Source organism: Epinephelus fuscoguttatus, linkage group LG22 (genome assembly GCF_011397635.1).
Source record: "Epinephelus fuscoguttatus linkage group LG22, E.fuscoguttatus.final_Chr_v1".
In the NCBI taxonomy this organism is placed as follows: domain Eukaryota; kingdom Metazoa; phylum Chordata; class Actinopteri; order Perciformes; family Serranidae; genus Epinephelus; species Epinephelus fuscoguttatus.
Window position 1 is genome coordinate 36,534,295 of NC_064773.1, and position 14,768 is coordinate 36,549,062.

General features: G+C 41.8%; 1 protein-coding gene across 2 annotated transcripts in view; it reads left to right on the forward strand.

Annotated features, from left to right (window-relative positions):
* The first annotated feature begins 258 nt into the window (after positions 1-258).
* chst11 (carbohydrate (chondroitin 4) sulfotransferase 11) overlaps positions 259-14,768 on the forward strand; it is a 343,304-nt gene continuing 328,794 nt past the window's right edge. The window contains exon 1 of one of the 2 annotated variants that reach the window (XM_049567108.1): positions 259-445. In XM_049567108.1, the coding sequence (XP_049423065.1) occupies positions 328-445 (118 nt within the window). In that variant the 5' untranslated portion in view covers positions 259-327. The remainder of the gene's footprint in view (positions 446-14,768) is intronic. The other variant, XM_049567109.1, reaches the window with a different exon arrangement.

The following is a 14,768-nucleotide window of genomic DNA, read 5'->3' on the forward strand; positions in this document are numbered from 1 at the left end:
ATAAGTTTTTTTTCTATTTCTGTCTGTGTGTAAAACGTTTTTAAGACTGGTTAAATTACAGGTTTTAATGTGATGCTGTTGAGTGGAAGCCCACATCTGGACGCGCTCATTCTCTCAGAGTCGAGGTGCCATCTCGTGCCCTCACCCCGCCCCCCCCCCCCCCCCCCCCTCTGGCAGCTCGGCAGTGGTACGCTCCATGTTGGATGGATTCAGCTCATTGACTGGCGGACTATGCACATCAGTACCGCCAGAGCCACGGAGATTTCAGCAGAGCGGCCCTTTATTCCCCCACAAGGCGAGCAGCACTCGCAGCCTCTCCGTCCCGTCATGAAACAGACTCTGAGTGAATTGATGAGAATGAGCAGGATATGCCGGATGCTATTTGCCACTTGTTTGGGATCAATAATTCTGGTCATCTTTTATTTCCAAAGTATGTTCCAACCAGGTAGGATCTCCCTCCTCTCTCTCTCTCTCTCGTGTGTGTGTGTGTGTGTGTGTGTGTGTGTGTGTGTGTGTGTGTGTGTAGCTATGTGTGTGATGTATTTCATCTTGTCTGGCAGCCTCCTGGCATGTTGACACATCGATTTGTTACGGCAGTACTGTAACGCAGCGGATAAATAATTGATGCACTCCGTGCATCTAGCCGGAGTCCACCGTTTGAAATCAATCTTTCGTGGGGCACATTTTGTGTTGATTAATTGTCTTGTTGCGCTTTTGAACGGCTTTTGTTGAGCGGGTCTTTCTTGGTGGAAGTCTGGGGTTTAGGTGTGATTGGATGTGTGCGCAGCCAGGCGCTTTTCCTTCGCTTCCCCTCAGCTGACAAGTGGCACGGAGATGGCAGGGCTGGCTTTTTGTCTTTGTTGAAACGTGGCTTGGCGACGGGAATCGGTGCATGGGCGGCACGGGGGGTTGGCAACGTGGGCAGGCTAAAGCGATCCACATTTGATCCACCTAGAGAATGTCACAGTGAGAGCAAAGACCAAGCTATAATGGGAAAATCAATTTGGAGTCCACACCTAAAAATAAAGCATATGTATGGAGCATTTAAAGCCGATGTCCCCTCTACTCTGTGCGTGCCTGGAGAGCTGTTTAACATTTTGTCACGCAACAAAGAAAATTCTCTCCGCGCTACCCAGCGGGGGTTCCCAAAGGGGCATTTGCACCCAATTATATTAAATCAGGAGATCTGAAATGTTGCTTTGACAAACTCTCTTTACTGAATCAACGCCCCTGGATGGATGTGAAACGCGTGCGTTGTACGGAAGTTATCTGTGCACCAAAATCACACAACCCTGCATTCAGACGCGCAAAGGAGGAGCGCGCCGACCGACCTACAGTACAACAGGTTCACTGTACAGCGCAAAAGGAAAAAAAAACATCTGAGTCTTTGCTTTCCATTAACAGAAACAGAATCATTCCCGAGCAGAAATGTTAATCCCTTAATGCTGCTGTTGGAGACAGTGTGTCTGCAGTGATCAGTGACTGATCTGAGATAGTCTCTATCATGCTTTATGGTATTTTTACATCTTTAATTCTATGATTCTGCAGGTTGCAGTATCCATCCAAAGTCGATGCTCTGGTGTTAGTTTAGGTGATGATGTGGAAGCAGAGAAAAGTGAAACTGGAATGGATCTGAGTAATTGGGCTGCTGGTATAACAGAGGGATGAAACATACACTAGTATGAGTATCAGAAACATACAAGAGTATCATCCACACCGGCATGAAATCAGAGCAGACGTGTTGTCACATCTCTGATCAGGAGCTGTTTATCTGAGGATACAGCGGCTCTCTCTGTGAGTTGCTGCTGGCAGCGGTGGACAAGTGAGATTTCTAATTCCTGCAGAGAAAATTACCATGATACACCTCCTCAAGAACCTAGAGTGAGTTAAATGGCCAGACTGAACTGTACACTCTAAAAATGATTCATAGAGTTAGTGAATAATGCTTAAAATAAAGAAGTTTTTTTTTTTTTAGCATAAAAATGATCTCTGTTACATTAAAGTCTAAGTCAGTTGATATTTAAGAAGTTGGTCAAAATCAAAAACATTTTTGACATTTTTGAGCAGGATTGACTAAAAATAATAAGTTTCTATATCAACATTTCTTCCTCTTTTCTGATCACTGTGTGTGTAAGAATCTCATTAAATGACTAAATCAATCTTTGGAAAGGGTTTGAACAGAGGATATCAAACTTTTTGTGTGTCAGCAACTGTTAAACATATCAAAAATTGGACCACACTCTGCACTGTTGACACTGGCTTTAATTCCAGACCCCACTGCTGTACATGAACAAGTAGAATAGTTGCAAAATCAACCTTGTTCATTCATTCATTCATACATTATCTGTAACCGCTTATCCTGATACAGGGTCACTGGGGGGCTGGAGCCTATCCCAGCTGATATTGGGTGAGAGGCAGGTTACACCCTGGACCTGTCACCAGACTATCCCAGGGCTGACACATAGAGACAGACAACCATTCACACTCACATTCACACTTTCTTATGCAATTTAGAGTCACCAATTAACCTGCATGTCTTTGGACTGTAGGAGGAAGATTGAGAACCAGGAGAAAACCTACGCTGATGCGGTGAGAACATGCAAACTCTACACAGAGGGGCCCCAGTCGTGAGGCAACAGCACTGCCTATCTCAACTGTGTTTCCCTTTTATGTTGAAGTTTGAATCCTGTTGCAGGAACTTTATGCAGAGTGAGACCTCTGCTCTCTTGTACATCATTTAATGAGCTTTCAGGCAGGGAATTGATTATAAAAATTGAACCAAGACTCCATAAAACCCATGTCAAGGACCCCTGGATCCTGCTTCCAGAGTGGTGCCAATCTTCACAGGCATTGCATCAGCTTCTGCCCCAACACAGACACATACAGACACACACACACACACACACACACACACACACACACACACACACACAAAGTAGATGTTTTATTCTGTTGTGGTGATGACAGGGTGCTGTGTCCAGGATGTTATGATTGAAGAGGAGGTGTCTAAAGCAGGGTGTTCGTGAAGGAGCTGGGATGGAAGTTTTAATGCTACAGTGTGTATTTATGTGTGATTACACAGGTGAGACGGATACTAGTGAGTAGTGTGTGCATTATTTGCTTCCTTTACAACCCCTCTTCTTATCTCTACCTCAGTTTATTTACCGTCTTTTTGAATGACTACATTCCTCTTTCGTAATCCCCTATCTTATTATTTTATTCCTGTTTTTACTCTCCCTTTTCTTCCTACACACATGGCAGTGCCATCGTTGGCCATCAGATAAACTTCCAGGCAGCCCCTGTCTGCTTCAGGCATGTTTAACAGCCCTGGGAATCCTGTCTGGCCTCCCAGTGTAAACTCTCACCTCTCCTTCAGGACCTATGGGGTTATGACCTCTTGTAAAAGAGATAGAGGAGGGGGGAGACACAGTAGTGTCACGCTGTGGCCTTAACAAACACACAATACACACACAGAGCGTAAGGTTTAAAGACTTGCAGTATATTTCAAATAAAAGAGAAATTTAAGTGTTAAGATTTTGACTTCTCATCTTCTCTGCATCCACTGCATCTCAGAAGCTCCACCATCTGGTGTGGAAGCTGGAGAGTGAACTGACTTGGAGAGAAATTAGCCTGCAGCGCTGCATTCAACAGCAGTTTGAGAGGATGCCAAATTACATTTAGTGAGGAGTGTACTGCCAGCCTGGGTCAAAGCAGGCAGAAATCATGGCAGTAGTGAAAACATTATTTAAGATGATTCTCATGCTCGGTGTCCAGTTAAGCTAGTTGTAACCATGTGTTAAATGGAATATGCCAACTTTTGTTAAATAGTGCTGTTGGTGGGGTAGCAACCAGCAGTGTCCTGAACCAGTGGAAGAAATCTTTTCTAGGGGTGGCCAGATGGGGCCCCAGTAAAACTTCAGGGGGTGGTACCCCAAAACCAAAAGCCAAATATAAATTTTAGGTCTTTGATTATGCTGTTTAAGTGTTGTGCATAGTTGAAAACTATATTAATATGAAAGTAAAGGAATCGCATACTGATATATTTTGATTTCTTATTTTACAATTAATATTATTAATTATCTGATGTTTACAGACTAATACCAGCTTCGTGGTTGCAAAATGCAGTCATGGTCTGAAGCCCTGCAGGTACAATGCCGTGCTCACACACTGTAACCCTGGATAGAGTTTGGATAGGCAGGGGAGCAAATATGATGTATCATGTTTGTTGTGGTAGCATAAAAAAACATGATGATTGAAGACCAACATCAGTGAGCTCCTGGATAGTCTGTGGTGGTACTTGGCGGATGCACCAATACATTCCATTCCATAGGGGCTCAACTGGATTTAGGCCAGAGGAATGAGAGGGCCAGCCAATTGCATCAGTGCCTTCGCAGTGTTTCCCCTAGGTTTACAGCATTGGGGGCAGAGCTGGCTCTAGCCATTTCGGTGCCCTGGGCAGGATTAGGGTTCATCTCAGTTTAATATATTTTTTTTTTGAAGGGGGATTAGCCATTCCAGCTTTAATATGTCCTGTAGACAACTTGAATAAATATTGATAGTTGCACTATACTTTGATTTGAGGCCATATTTCCTCCGTAAATTGTATTTGTCATCAAATATATTTTATTGTGCTACTTTTACCATAATAATAGAAGTATGTAAAACAGATTTTAATAATAGATACTGTTGGTATTCTTGAATGGACTCCTTTTATAGACCAATATCTAATCTTCCCTTTATGTCAAAGATCCTTGAGAAAGTAGTCGCAGAGCAGCTGTGTGATTTTCTCCATGATAATAATCTATTTGAGGAATTTCAGTCAGGATTTAGAGTGCATCATAGCACTGAGACAGCACTAGTTAAAATTACAAATGACCTTCTGATTGCTTCAGATAAAGGACTTGTCTCTGTACTTGTTTTATTAGATCTTAGTGTGTCGTTTGACACAATTGACCATCAAATTCTACTGCAGAGACTGGATCACTTAATTGGCCTAAAAGGTTCTGCACTGAGCTGGTTTAAATCTTATTTATCTGATCGTTTTCAGTTTGTTCACGTTCATAATGAATTGTCCTTACGTACCAAAGTTTGTTTTGGAGTTCCGCAAGGTTCTGTGCTTGGACCAATCCTATTTACTCTATATATGCTTCCTTTAGGTAACATCATTAGAAATCACTCTATAAATTTCCATTGTTATGCGGATGATACACAGTTGTATTTATCGATGAAGCCAGAAGAAAGTAATCAATTAACTAAACTCCATAACTGCCTTAAAGACATAAAAACCTGGATGAGCACCAATTTCCTGATGTTAAATTCAGACAAAACTGAAGTTATTGTTCTTGGCCCCAAACAACTCGGAGACTCTTTATCTGATGACATAGTTTCTCTAGATGGCATTGCTCTGGCCTCTAGCACTACCGTAAGAAACCTCAGAGTAATATTTGATCAAGATTTGTCTTTTAATTCTCATTTAAAACAAACCTCACGGACTGCATTTTTTCATCTGCGTAATATTGTGAAAATTAGGCCTATCCTGACCTGAAAAGATGCAGAAAAATTGGTCCATGCTTTTGTTACCTCAAGGCTGGATTACTGTAACTCTCTATTATCAGGTAGCTCTAGTAAGTCCTTAAAAACTCTCCAGCTAATTCAGAATGCAGCAGCACGTGTACTAACAGGAACTAAGAAACGAGATCATATTTCTCCTGTTTTAGCTTCTCTGCACTGGCTCCCTGTAAAATCCAGAATTGAATTTAAAATCCTACTGTTAACTTATAAAGCTCTAAATGGTCAAGCTCCGTCATATATTAGAGAGCTCATAGTGCCTTATTATCCCACCAGAACTCTGCGCTCTGAGAACGTAGGGTTACTCGTGGTCCCTAAAGTCTCCAAAAGTAGATCAGGAGCCAGAGCCTTTAGCTATCAGGCTCCTCTCCTGTGGAATCATCTTCCTGTTACGGTCCGGGAGGCAGACACCGTCTTCACATTTAAGACTAGACTTAAGACTTTCCTCTTTGATAAAGCTTATAGTTAGGGCTGGCTCAGGCTTGCCCTGTACCAGCCCCTAGTTAGGCTGACTTAGGCCTAGTCTGCCGGAGGACCCCCCTATAATACACCGGGCACCTTCTCTCCTTCTCTCTCTCTCTCTCTCGTATTCTATTACTGCATCTTGCTAACTCGGCCATTCTGGATGTCACTAACTCGGCTTCTTCTCCGGAGCCTTTGTGCTCCACTGTCTCTCAGATTAACTCATATCGCAGCGGTGCCTGGATAGCGTGACGTGTGTGGTTGTGCTGCTGTCGTGGTCCTGCCAGATGCCTCCTGCTGCTGCTGCCATCATTAGTCATTAGTCATACTTCTACTGTTATTATACACATATGACTATTGTCACACTTGTATACTGCCGGATATTAATACATACTTTCAACATATTGTACTGCAGTAGCCAGAACTATAACTATAATATTATTACTTTCAATAATGTTGTTGTAAGCTACTGTCATTACCTGCATCTCTCTTTCTCTCTCTCTCTCTCTCTCTCTCTCTCTCTCTCTCTTTCTCTGTCTCATTGTGTCATGTGGATTACTGTTAATTTGTTATGCTGATCTGTTCTGTACGACATCTATTGCACGTCTGTCCGTCCTGGAAGAGGGATCCCTCCTCAGTTGCTCTTCCTGAGGTTTCTACCGTTTTTTTTCCCCGTTAAAGGGGTTTTTTTGGGGAGTTTTTCCTTATCCGCTGTGAGGGTCATAAGGACAGAGGGATGTTGTATGCTGTAAAGCCCTGTGAGGCAAATTGTGATTTGTGATATTGGGCTTTATAAATAAAATTGAATTAAAATTGAAAATTGAAATTTTAAAAAAGTCAAATATGTGGCAATATTGCATTCAAATGAAAATTGGGATCTGTGCGCAAACTACAGTTCCCATTTTTTTCTGTCACTATGGAGGTTTAGAAATGTTTTAAGGCTTGGCCAACTTATTGACATTGTAAAAATAGACTTTCCTAGCCTCCATGTGTGGACAAATGGACAAAAATATTCCAGATGTACAGGCCATGATGAGTTGCATGTGTAAGTGATGTGAATATTGTGATATTATTGATTGATATATTTGATAGAAACAACAAAAATGCCTCTGGATTTGGCCATATTTACATTAGAAACATGACTGCAGCAGTAACATACAATTACAGAACTCACCTGATTCAGGCTGTGTCTCACTGGAAGTCGTGAGGTAGTGAGTGATGTGTTGAATCCAGCCGTGCTGCTGCTTGTTGCGTAACTTGTAGCTGTATTCAAACATACAGTACATCCATACTGTTACATCACTTCATGAAGTCTGTTGTGTCATTCTACTTCATATAAAGTAGGCACTGTACAAATAGACTTTATTTTATTTGACCTACATTTACTGTAATTAGTAACAAGGTTAAACTGGAACATTCAACAGTAACAATAATGACATTATAATAATAATATTAATAACAACAACAAAAATAATAATAAAAATGACAACATAGCAGTGTATCAGAGACCACAAATAATTGGCTAAACTTACATTCTTCATCGAGCGGAGGAGATGTCAGAGAAGGCCCCTCTGCAGCAGCTTCTTGGGTTTTCTCGTTCAAATATTTTCCCAGTGCATCTGGACAGATGTAGAGTAGATTTACCTATTACTGTACAGTACAAGCAAAACATTTAGCTGCAGCAGACAGACTACTACTTGCACCAGTGATGTGTTCAACATAACATAAATTATCTAGTTGTGATTTTGCATTACTAAAGTAAAAGAGGTTGCACTACAATAACATAGTCACACATTAGTTTTACAGTTGTCCCTATCTGTTATCGAATTTCAGCACAGTATCTAATGTGCTAAGTAAGAGGAGGAGCACTAAACAGCCAGTAGTTAAAAAGATAAAAACAGCAATAAACCAGCTCAACAGCTTAATTCAATCCTTGGCAGTGATCACATCATTATCTACAGTGGCATTATTAGGCAACTTTGCTTTATTTCAGCTTCGCAAGCTGCTAGCCCGTACAAATGAAAAGTCAAAGGGCATTTTTTAATATTATAAAAGATGACATACTTCGATACTGGGACCTCCGCCTCCACTTTTCTCCGCTTTCTGTATGTCGCACCTGAGGGCTCGGAGGTCTTTTCATGGTGATAACCCAATAATTTGACAAATTTTGACCTACCTACAACAACCTACCTAACTGAGATGCGTACAGATAATTCGTCCCACCCCCCTCACTCACAGTGACGTGACTGAGCACGGTGCAAGACAGGTTCAGGGTCAGGTCAAATAATGACAACCCACAGGAGGGTTGTTGTTGTTTACTTTTTTTTTATTTGTTCTTTTTTTTTTCAAGACAGAGCATGAGGAAAGGGCGACAGTCGGGGCTGTAAATTATTACTAGTATTTATTTTATTTTATTTATTCTGTTTATTTTATTATTTATTTTATTTTTTGAGGGTTTGCAGCTGCGCCCCCGCCAGCATGTGGCGCCCTAGGTGACCGCCTATATGGCTTATGCCAAACAAATCAACAAATCAAATCAAATGCATATGTGCATCGGGGTGATACAGAGAGCAGAGGAGACTTGTAAATGCGCGATCATGTAGAGGGCAGCCTACACATTCTGGCCACATGAGGCCAGGCTTTGTCCTGTACCAGGAGGAACCCAGCACCAGTGTAAGGTCTGACAACCGCTCTGAGGATTCCATTCCGGTATCTAACAGCAGTCAGGATACCGTTGACATCTGTGCAACCCTCCAAGGATATTCCCCCTGGACCATCACTGACCCACCGCCAAACCAGTCATGCTGGATAATGTTATAGGCAGCATAACATTCACTGCAGCATCCCCAGACTCTTTCACGCCTGTCACACTTACTTAGTGTGAACCTGCTCTCATCTGTGAAGAGAGCGGGGCACCAGTGGCGGATCTGCCAATTCTGGTGGCCAATCAAGCTATTGGCCACCAGCTGTGGGCTATGAGCACAGGTCCCACTAAGAGGACGTCAGGCCCTTATGCCACCCTCATGGAGTCTGTTTCTGACAGTTTGGTCAGAAACATTGAAACACAAGGTCATTTTGTAGGCTCTGGCAGTGCTCGTCCTGTTCCTCCTCACACAGGAGGTGGACTACCTGAGCAAACCGATTGGGTTGCAGGTACCGCCTCATGCACAAGAACATATCCAGCATTTGGAAAAAGGAAAAAACTAATCTGACAAAACGACTGCTGGCGTCATAGAGAGCTCACATTAGAGTATCACTCAAGTTATTCAAGATGCTTACTGACAGTTACTCTGCCTGCCTGAAATACTGAGTCATGAGCAGCAAAAGTTTGTTTTTCAAATTGAACAAAGGGGTTTTGAAAGCAAATAGCAGCATACAATAGATTCCCTGTACTGCTAACATTGCTGCACATTGCTGCAGACTCAGAAACACAGCCTGCTGGTGAAACATGGGTCATCCGTGCCAAATGGAGCTTGTCACGCTTGTTGTTATATTTCAGCTGAGAGAGCCGACTCGTTTAGTTTAGCCGCTGCTCGCTGACAGCTGTGAGCGAGGATCTGTACCCTTCCACCTCAGTCTTGTCTCTGTGAATTCACTTTGAGCCGAAGGTTACTGTGTGCCTGTGACACATCCAATCTGCCTCATCAGTCTGAGAGTCTGCTACTCCTTTAAAGGCATTGTTACTGCTGACATCAGCGCAGCTAATAAGGCAATTTGCTCTGTGGGTTGGTTGTTTGGTTTCTTTGTGAAGTGCCTCTGGGATATTTCAGAGTCTGTGTGTGTGTGTGTGTGTGTGTGTGTGTGTGTGTGTGTGTACTTGTGTCTGTGCTGAGACTGCAGCTCTGTTCAGCTACTGTATTGTGCCATTTTTCAGCCTGTGAGTGGTAACCTTTTTGTGCACCCAGGCCTCAAGATTGCACGCTCACATTTCATGTCTCCCACAAAGGCCTTGATGCAGTCAGCTGCGCTCAGAGACACACCTGAGTGACCTCGTTTGAAATCCGAACATGGTATTTTTGGCTGGAATGCAGCAAAGAAAGGGCCAGCCCTATAAACACAAAAAGTCTGTCACCACCAGCCCATTCTACACAGAGATGGCACTGTAGAGCTTCTTTCTCCTTCCCTTCTGTAGACCTTCTTTGCATTTTTACACAAAACAGCAGCATTATTCTGCTCCAGTGTGTGATTTTAGGCAGCATGCTGCCAGATGCCTCCTGCTGCTGCTGCCATCATTAGTCATTAGTCATACTTCTACTGTTATTATACACATATGACTATTGTCACACATGTATACTGCCAGATATTAATACATACTTTCAACATATTGTACCACAGTAGCCAGAATTATAACGTAATAATATATAATATTATTACTTTCAATAATGTTGTTGTAAGCTACTGTCATTACCTGCATCTCTCTCTCTCTGTCTCATTGTGTCATGCGGATTACTGTTAATTTATTATGCTGATCTGTTCTGTACGACATCTATTGCACGTCTGTCCATCCTGGAAGAGGGATCCCTCCTCAGTTGCTCTTCCTGAGGTTTCTACCGTTTTGTTTCCCCGTTAAAGGGGTTTTTTTGGGGAGTTTTTCCTTATCCGCTGCGAGGGTCATAAGGACAGAGGGATGTCGTATGCTGTAAAGCCCTGTGAGGCAAATTGTGATTTGTGATATTGGGCTTTATAAATAAAATTGATTGATTGATTGATTGATCATGACAGCAAAAGAGATGTGATATGTAACACAACAGAGTTAGCTTCTAGTGTGACATGTAAAATACACGTCGGCAGCGCGTTATAAACAATAACAATAATAACAATAATTTACCTTCCCTGTTATATAGCATCTGATCTTGTCCTCTGCTCAGAGGGTAAGGAGCTCCTGGACCTCATTGTTTTCCCAATTTGCAGACATTTTCAGCTGCTGTTCTCTTCTTTGAGTTAGCTGCCAACTGCTTTCTATATCTCCTGCTGTAAGTTGCACATATAACACGTAGTCAAAATGTCCCACCCCTCCTGACCATGATCCCATCCTGCCGACTGTCCTGTTTATACAGATGTCACTTCGGTGCTGTTACCACCTCCAGTGTTGGCTTAAAGGCGAGACAAGTCTGTCCCCCCATTCCATGATTGTACCTTTTACACAGCATGGCAAGGTGGAATAATAGCGTGAAATTTCTGCCTTGAAGAGGCAGTGTAAAAATAGCTACCAGTGTTTCCCCTACCATTATAGTAGGGGGGCGCGCCACACAGACACGTGCACTCACACACAGGTGAACACACTAAAGTGCGGCTTGGACCGTATTTTTCTGACCAAACCGGACCCGAGTCTGAGACAATTATAACCGAGCCTTGTCCGAACCTGACAGACTTTTTGATTTTTGAGTCCGAACCCGACGCAGTTTGTTACCTGACATAGTTTTTGTTATGGGCTGTATGTAAATGACAGTCATCTAATCCACCTCCTCAGTACATTACGGTTGTTACTGCACAGCACGTTTGCTACTCTGACCACAAAGCTTGACCCCGAAGGCTTTGTTTATGAAATTTAGTAGGAGCTACTGCGGCTTCCAAATAAGTTCAAAAATAGCCACCCACAGACGTCATAATGGGAGATATAATCAACTAGCTGTCTTTGGTTTAATTGTACTCACTGTTTTGGTGATCCAGGTTGCTTTGGTTGGTTTAAGAGTTGATTTATTTGTAGGATGTATGGAGAGTTGCAGGATGACACTATAAACTGATTGTCTTGACTACTGTGTTAAAGCAAAAACAAAAATCCCCTAACAAACATTCCCCAAATAAACAGGCCTTTACAAAAACAAATGTCAAGTCATTGGGGTATTAAACGATTTCATCAAACAATAAACTAAGATTAACCAAACACACAGCAGTTAAAGACTGTAACCCTGTAACGTCTTTCATGCTCCACACTTACTTCAGCACACCTGCCTTTAAAGGGAAATTTGGGTTTATTTCAACCCATCTCCTATCGTCCTAAATTTGTTTCAAGTGACTAGTGACATAGAAATAATAGTTAGCATCTTAGCCGTTAGCCTAGATACAGCCGGGGCGCATTAGCAGTGTCAGACCTGTTAAAACGTAAGTGAACGGGCATACCTTCAAGTGCAAAGTTAGTCCACTAAACAAGCTTTTTCCACAAAGACCGCCTCATATCATTAGGATAAATGCAGGACGAGACACCTCCACCTGGAGTAACATTAGTATCCAGCTGGGCTTTATCTAGAGCTGGCGAGATATATTTCAGCCGTGCTTTGGAAAGCAGAGCTAGAGGGATAAACAAACACGGCACCACACCGGTAAGGTAAGACAACACGTTTACATGTTGTTTTCTATATGTTCTCTGACATTTATCCTAACGATATGAGGCGGTCTTTGTGGAAAAAAGCTTGTTTAGTGGACTAACGTTGCACTTGAAGGTATGCCTGTTCACTTACGTTTTAACAGGTCTGACGCTACTAATGCGCCCCGGCTGTATCTAGGCTAACGGCTAACATGCTAAGTATTATTTTTATGTCACTAGTCACTTGAAACAAATTTAGGACGACAGGTTGAAATAAACCAAAATTTCCCTTTAATTAGCAGTTCCTGTGGTGCCAGGTTATGTGGCGCATTAAAGTGACTCAAAAAATAATAGGAAACCGCTAGAAATGGCTCTGACAGGAGCTTTAAAATATCAGAATTTTTAATGCTACTGTGTTTTTTTGTTGTTGTATAGATTCATATGTACCTGTATATGTGTTTCATATGTGGTGTTTTAATCGATATTTGTAGAGTACTGACACAGTTTAATACGTTACAAGCACAGTGACGTGTGCTTGTAGTGAGTGAGAGAGAGAGTGATGGTGGATGCACTCAGAGCAGACAGGTGTTGGCGATCAGAGCAGAGAGGAAATTAACAGGAAAGTTGTCAAGTGGTAGTGAAGGTGCAGTTTCAACCCAAAAAGTGAGAAAAATATTGGCATTTTACATTACTGCAAACCACAGATGTGTTACATTTGTGCATCATTTTGTAGTGGATTAGCTACAGAGGGCTTTATAGCATAAGACATCCCTCTGTTCTTGGACCCTCAAAGTGGAGAAGGCTTTCCAAATGTGGGGAGGACAATAAGACTGGGGCTCTGGGGGTCCTCCCCCAGAATTTTTTTTAAAGAAATAGATGCCATTTCTTGAATTCTGGTGCATTCTCACAGGTTTTAAATAGCTTTAGTTTTATTAAATGATAGTAAAGTTTCATTAAAGGAAAGAGACTATGACAACAATTCAATGACAAATTTAGAGGCAGCTGCAGAGCCAGGAATGACCATTGCATGTAAATATTAGCAGTATATATTTCTGATTCTGAATTATTTTTGATTTTAAACAACCCTGTGTATGCAGCAGAGGTGAGAAAGCATACAATATCGCATAAACCTCTGTCGGTTCAGAGACAAAGGGTAAGAGTTAATAAATCCACAAAGATAAATAGAGAGAGAGAAGCCCCTTTTACACTGCCAGATTTTCGGCGAATATAAGTAGGCGTAAAGTAGGCGTGTAGGCGCGCGCACACACACACACACACACACACACACACACTTACAGCCACTGCCCCTGGAACTCTAATACCTACCTCAACTGTGCTAAACAGCAATCATGCACTTATATTTATATTTATTGCTAAATCGCACAAATTTGTCAGTTTTATTTATTGTTTTTTATACCAGTAGGTGTTTTATGTCATGTATGTTTTTTTATTGTCTTTTGCACTGCGTGGGCTGAGCACCCATAATTTCGTTGTACCCTGTACAGTGACAATAAAATCTATTCTATTCTATTCTGAGAGTTTTGGAACTAGACAAGTTTGTAGTTAGGGAGTTGCTGTACCTACTAGAAAAACCTGGATATGAATACCTTGATATTTGTAACATTTAGAGACCTAGAAACCCATTCTTAAAATAGGCGGACTTTTAGAAAAATTAACATCTATGCAAAATGTTCTCATTTACTTTGTTTGACCACCAACAAACACAACTTATCTGAATTTGGTCACACAAAGCACAAGGTCGTGAGACTTGCTAATTTATACTTCTGTGTTGAATCGATGCCGTAGCTATGGCATAGGCTCCACGTCGACGTAGAGCCTATGCAATAACCTACGCTGTAGCCTGTCGTGCACCTCCCCAAAAAATCCCCTTTAATTACACGTCGCGGTGACGCAGACCTACTGTCTGTTTTTGTATGCTGACACCATTTCCCTCAGTGGAAATGAAGCTTGTAATTACTTGTATTTCACAGATAAGAAACAATAAATTGTGAAGACAGTAAAACCTCCACTAAAATATTACTATAAGTCTTGTGTGTGATCTATCCTTTATGGATATATATATATATATATACTTCAGGATTTGTCCTGGCTTCATATGAGCAGAGGAAATCTCTGCTCATCGCTAGGCTAATTTATACAAGCTTTTTGGAGGTGTAACTGCATAGTGACACAGATACACCACCGCAGAGGTAAAAATGCTCACAACGGCAAAGGCTACGTGTGTAGGGTCTACGCACAACCAAAAATCCCCTGTTACGTTCCTCTTCTTTGTAAAAAAAAACAACAAAAAACTCAGAATGTCCATGGCTGATTTAATTTAATCCATTAAACCCCATCTCATGAGCAGTGTTTGAGAGTTTTTAGTTCGTTCGATCTCTAGTGAGTGAGTGTGTGCACGCGAGCTGTGAGGAGT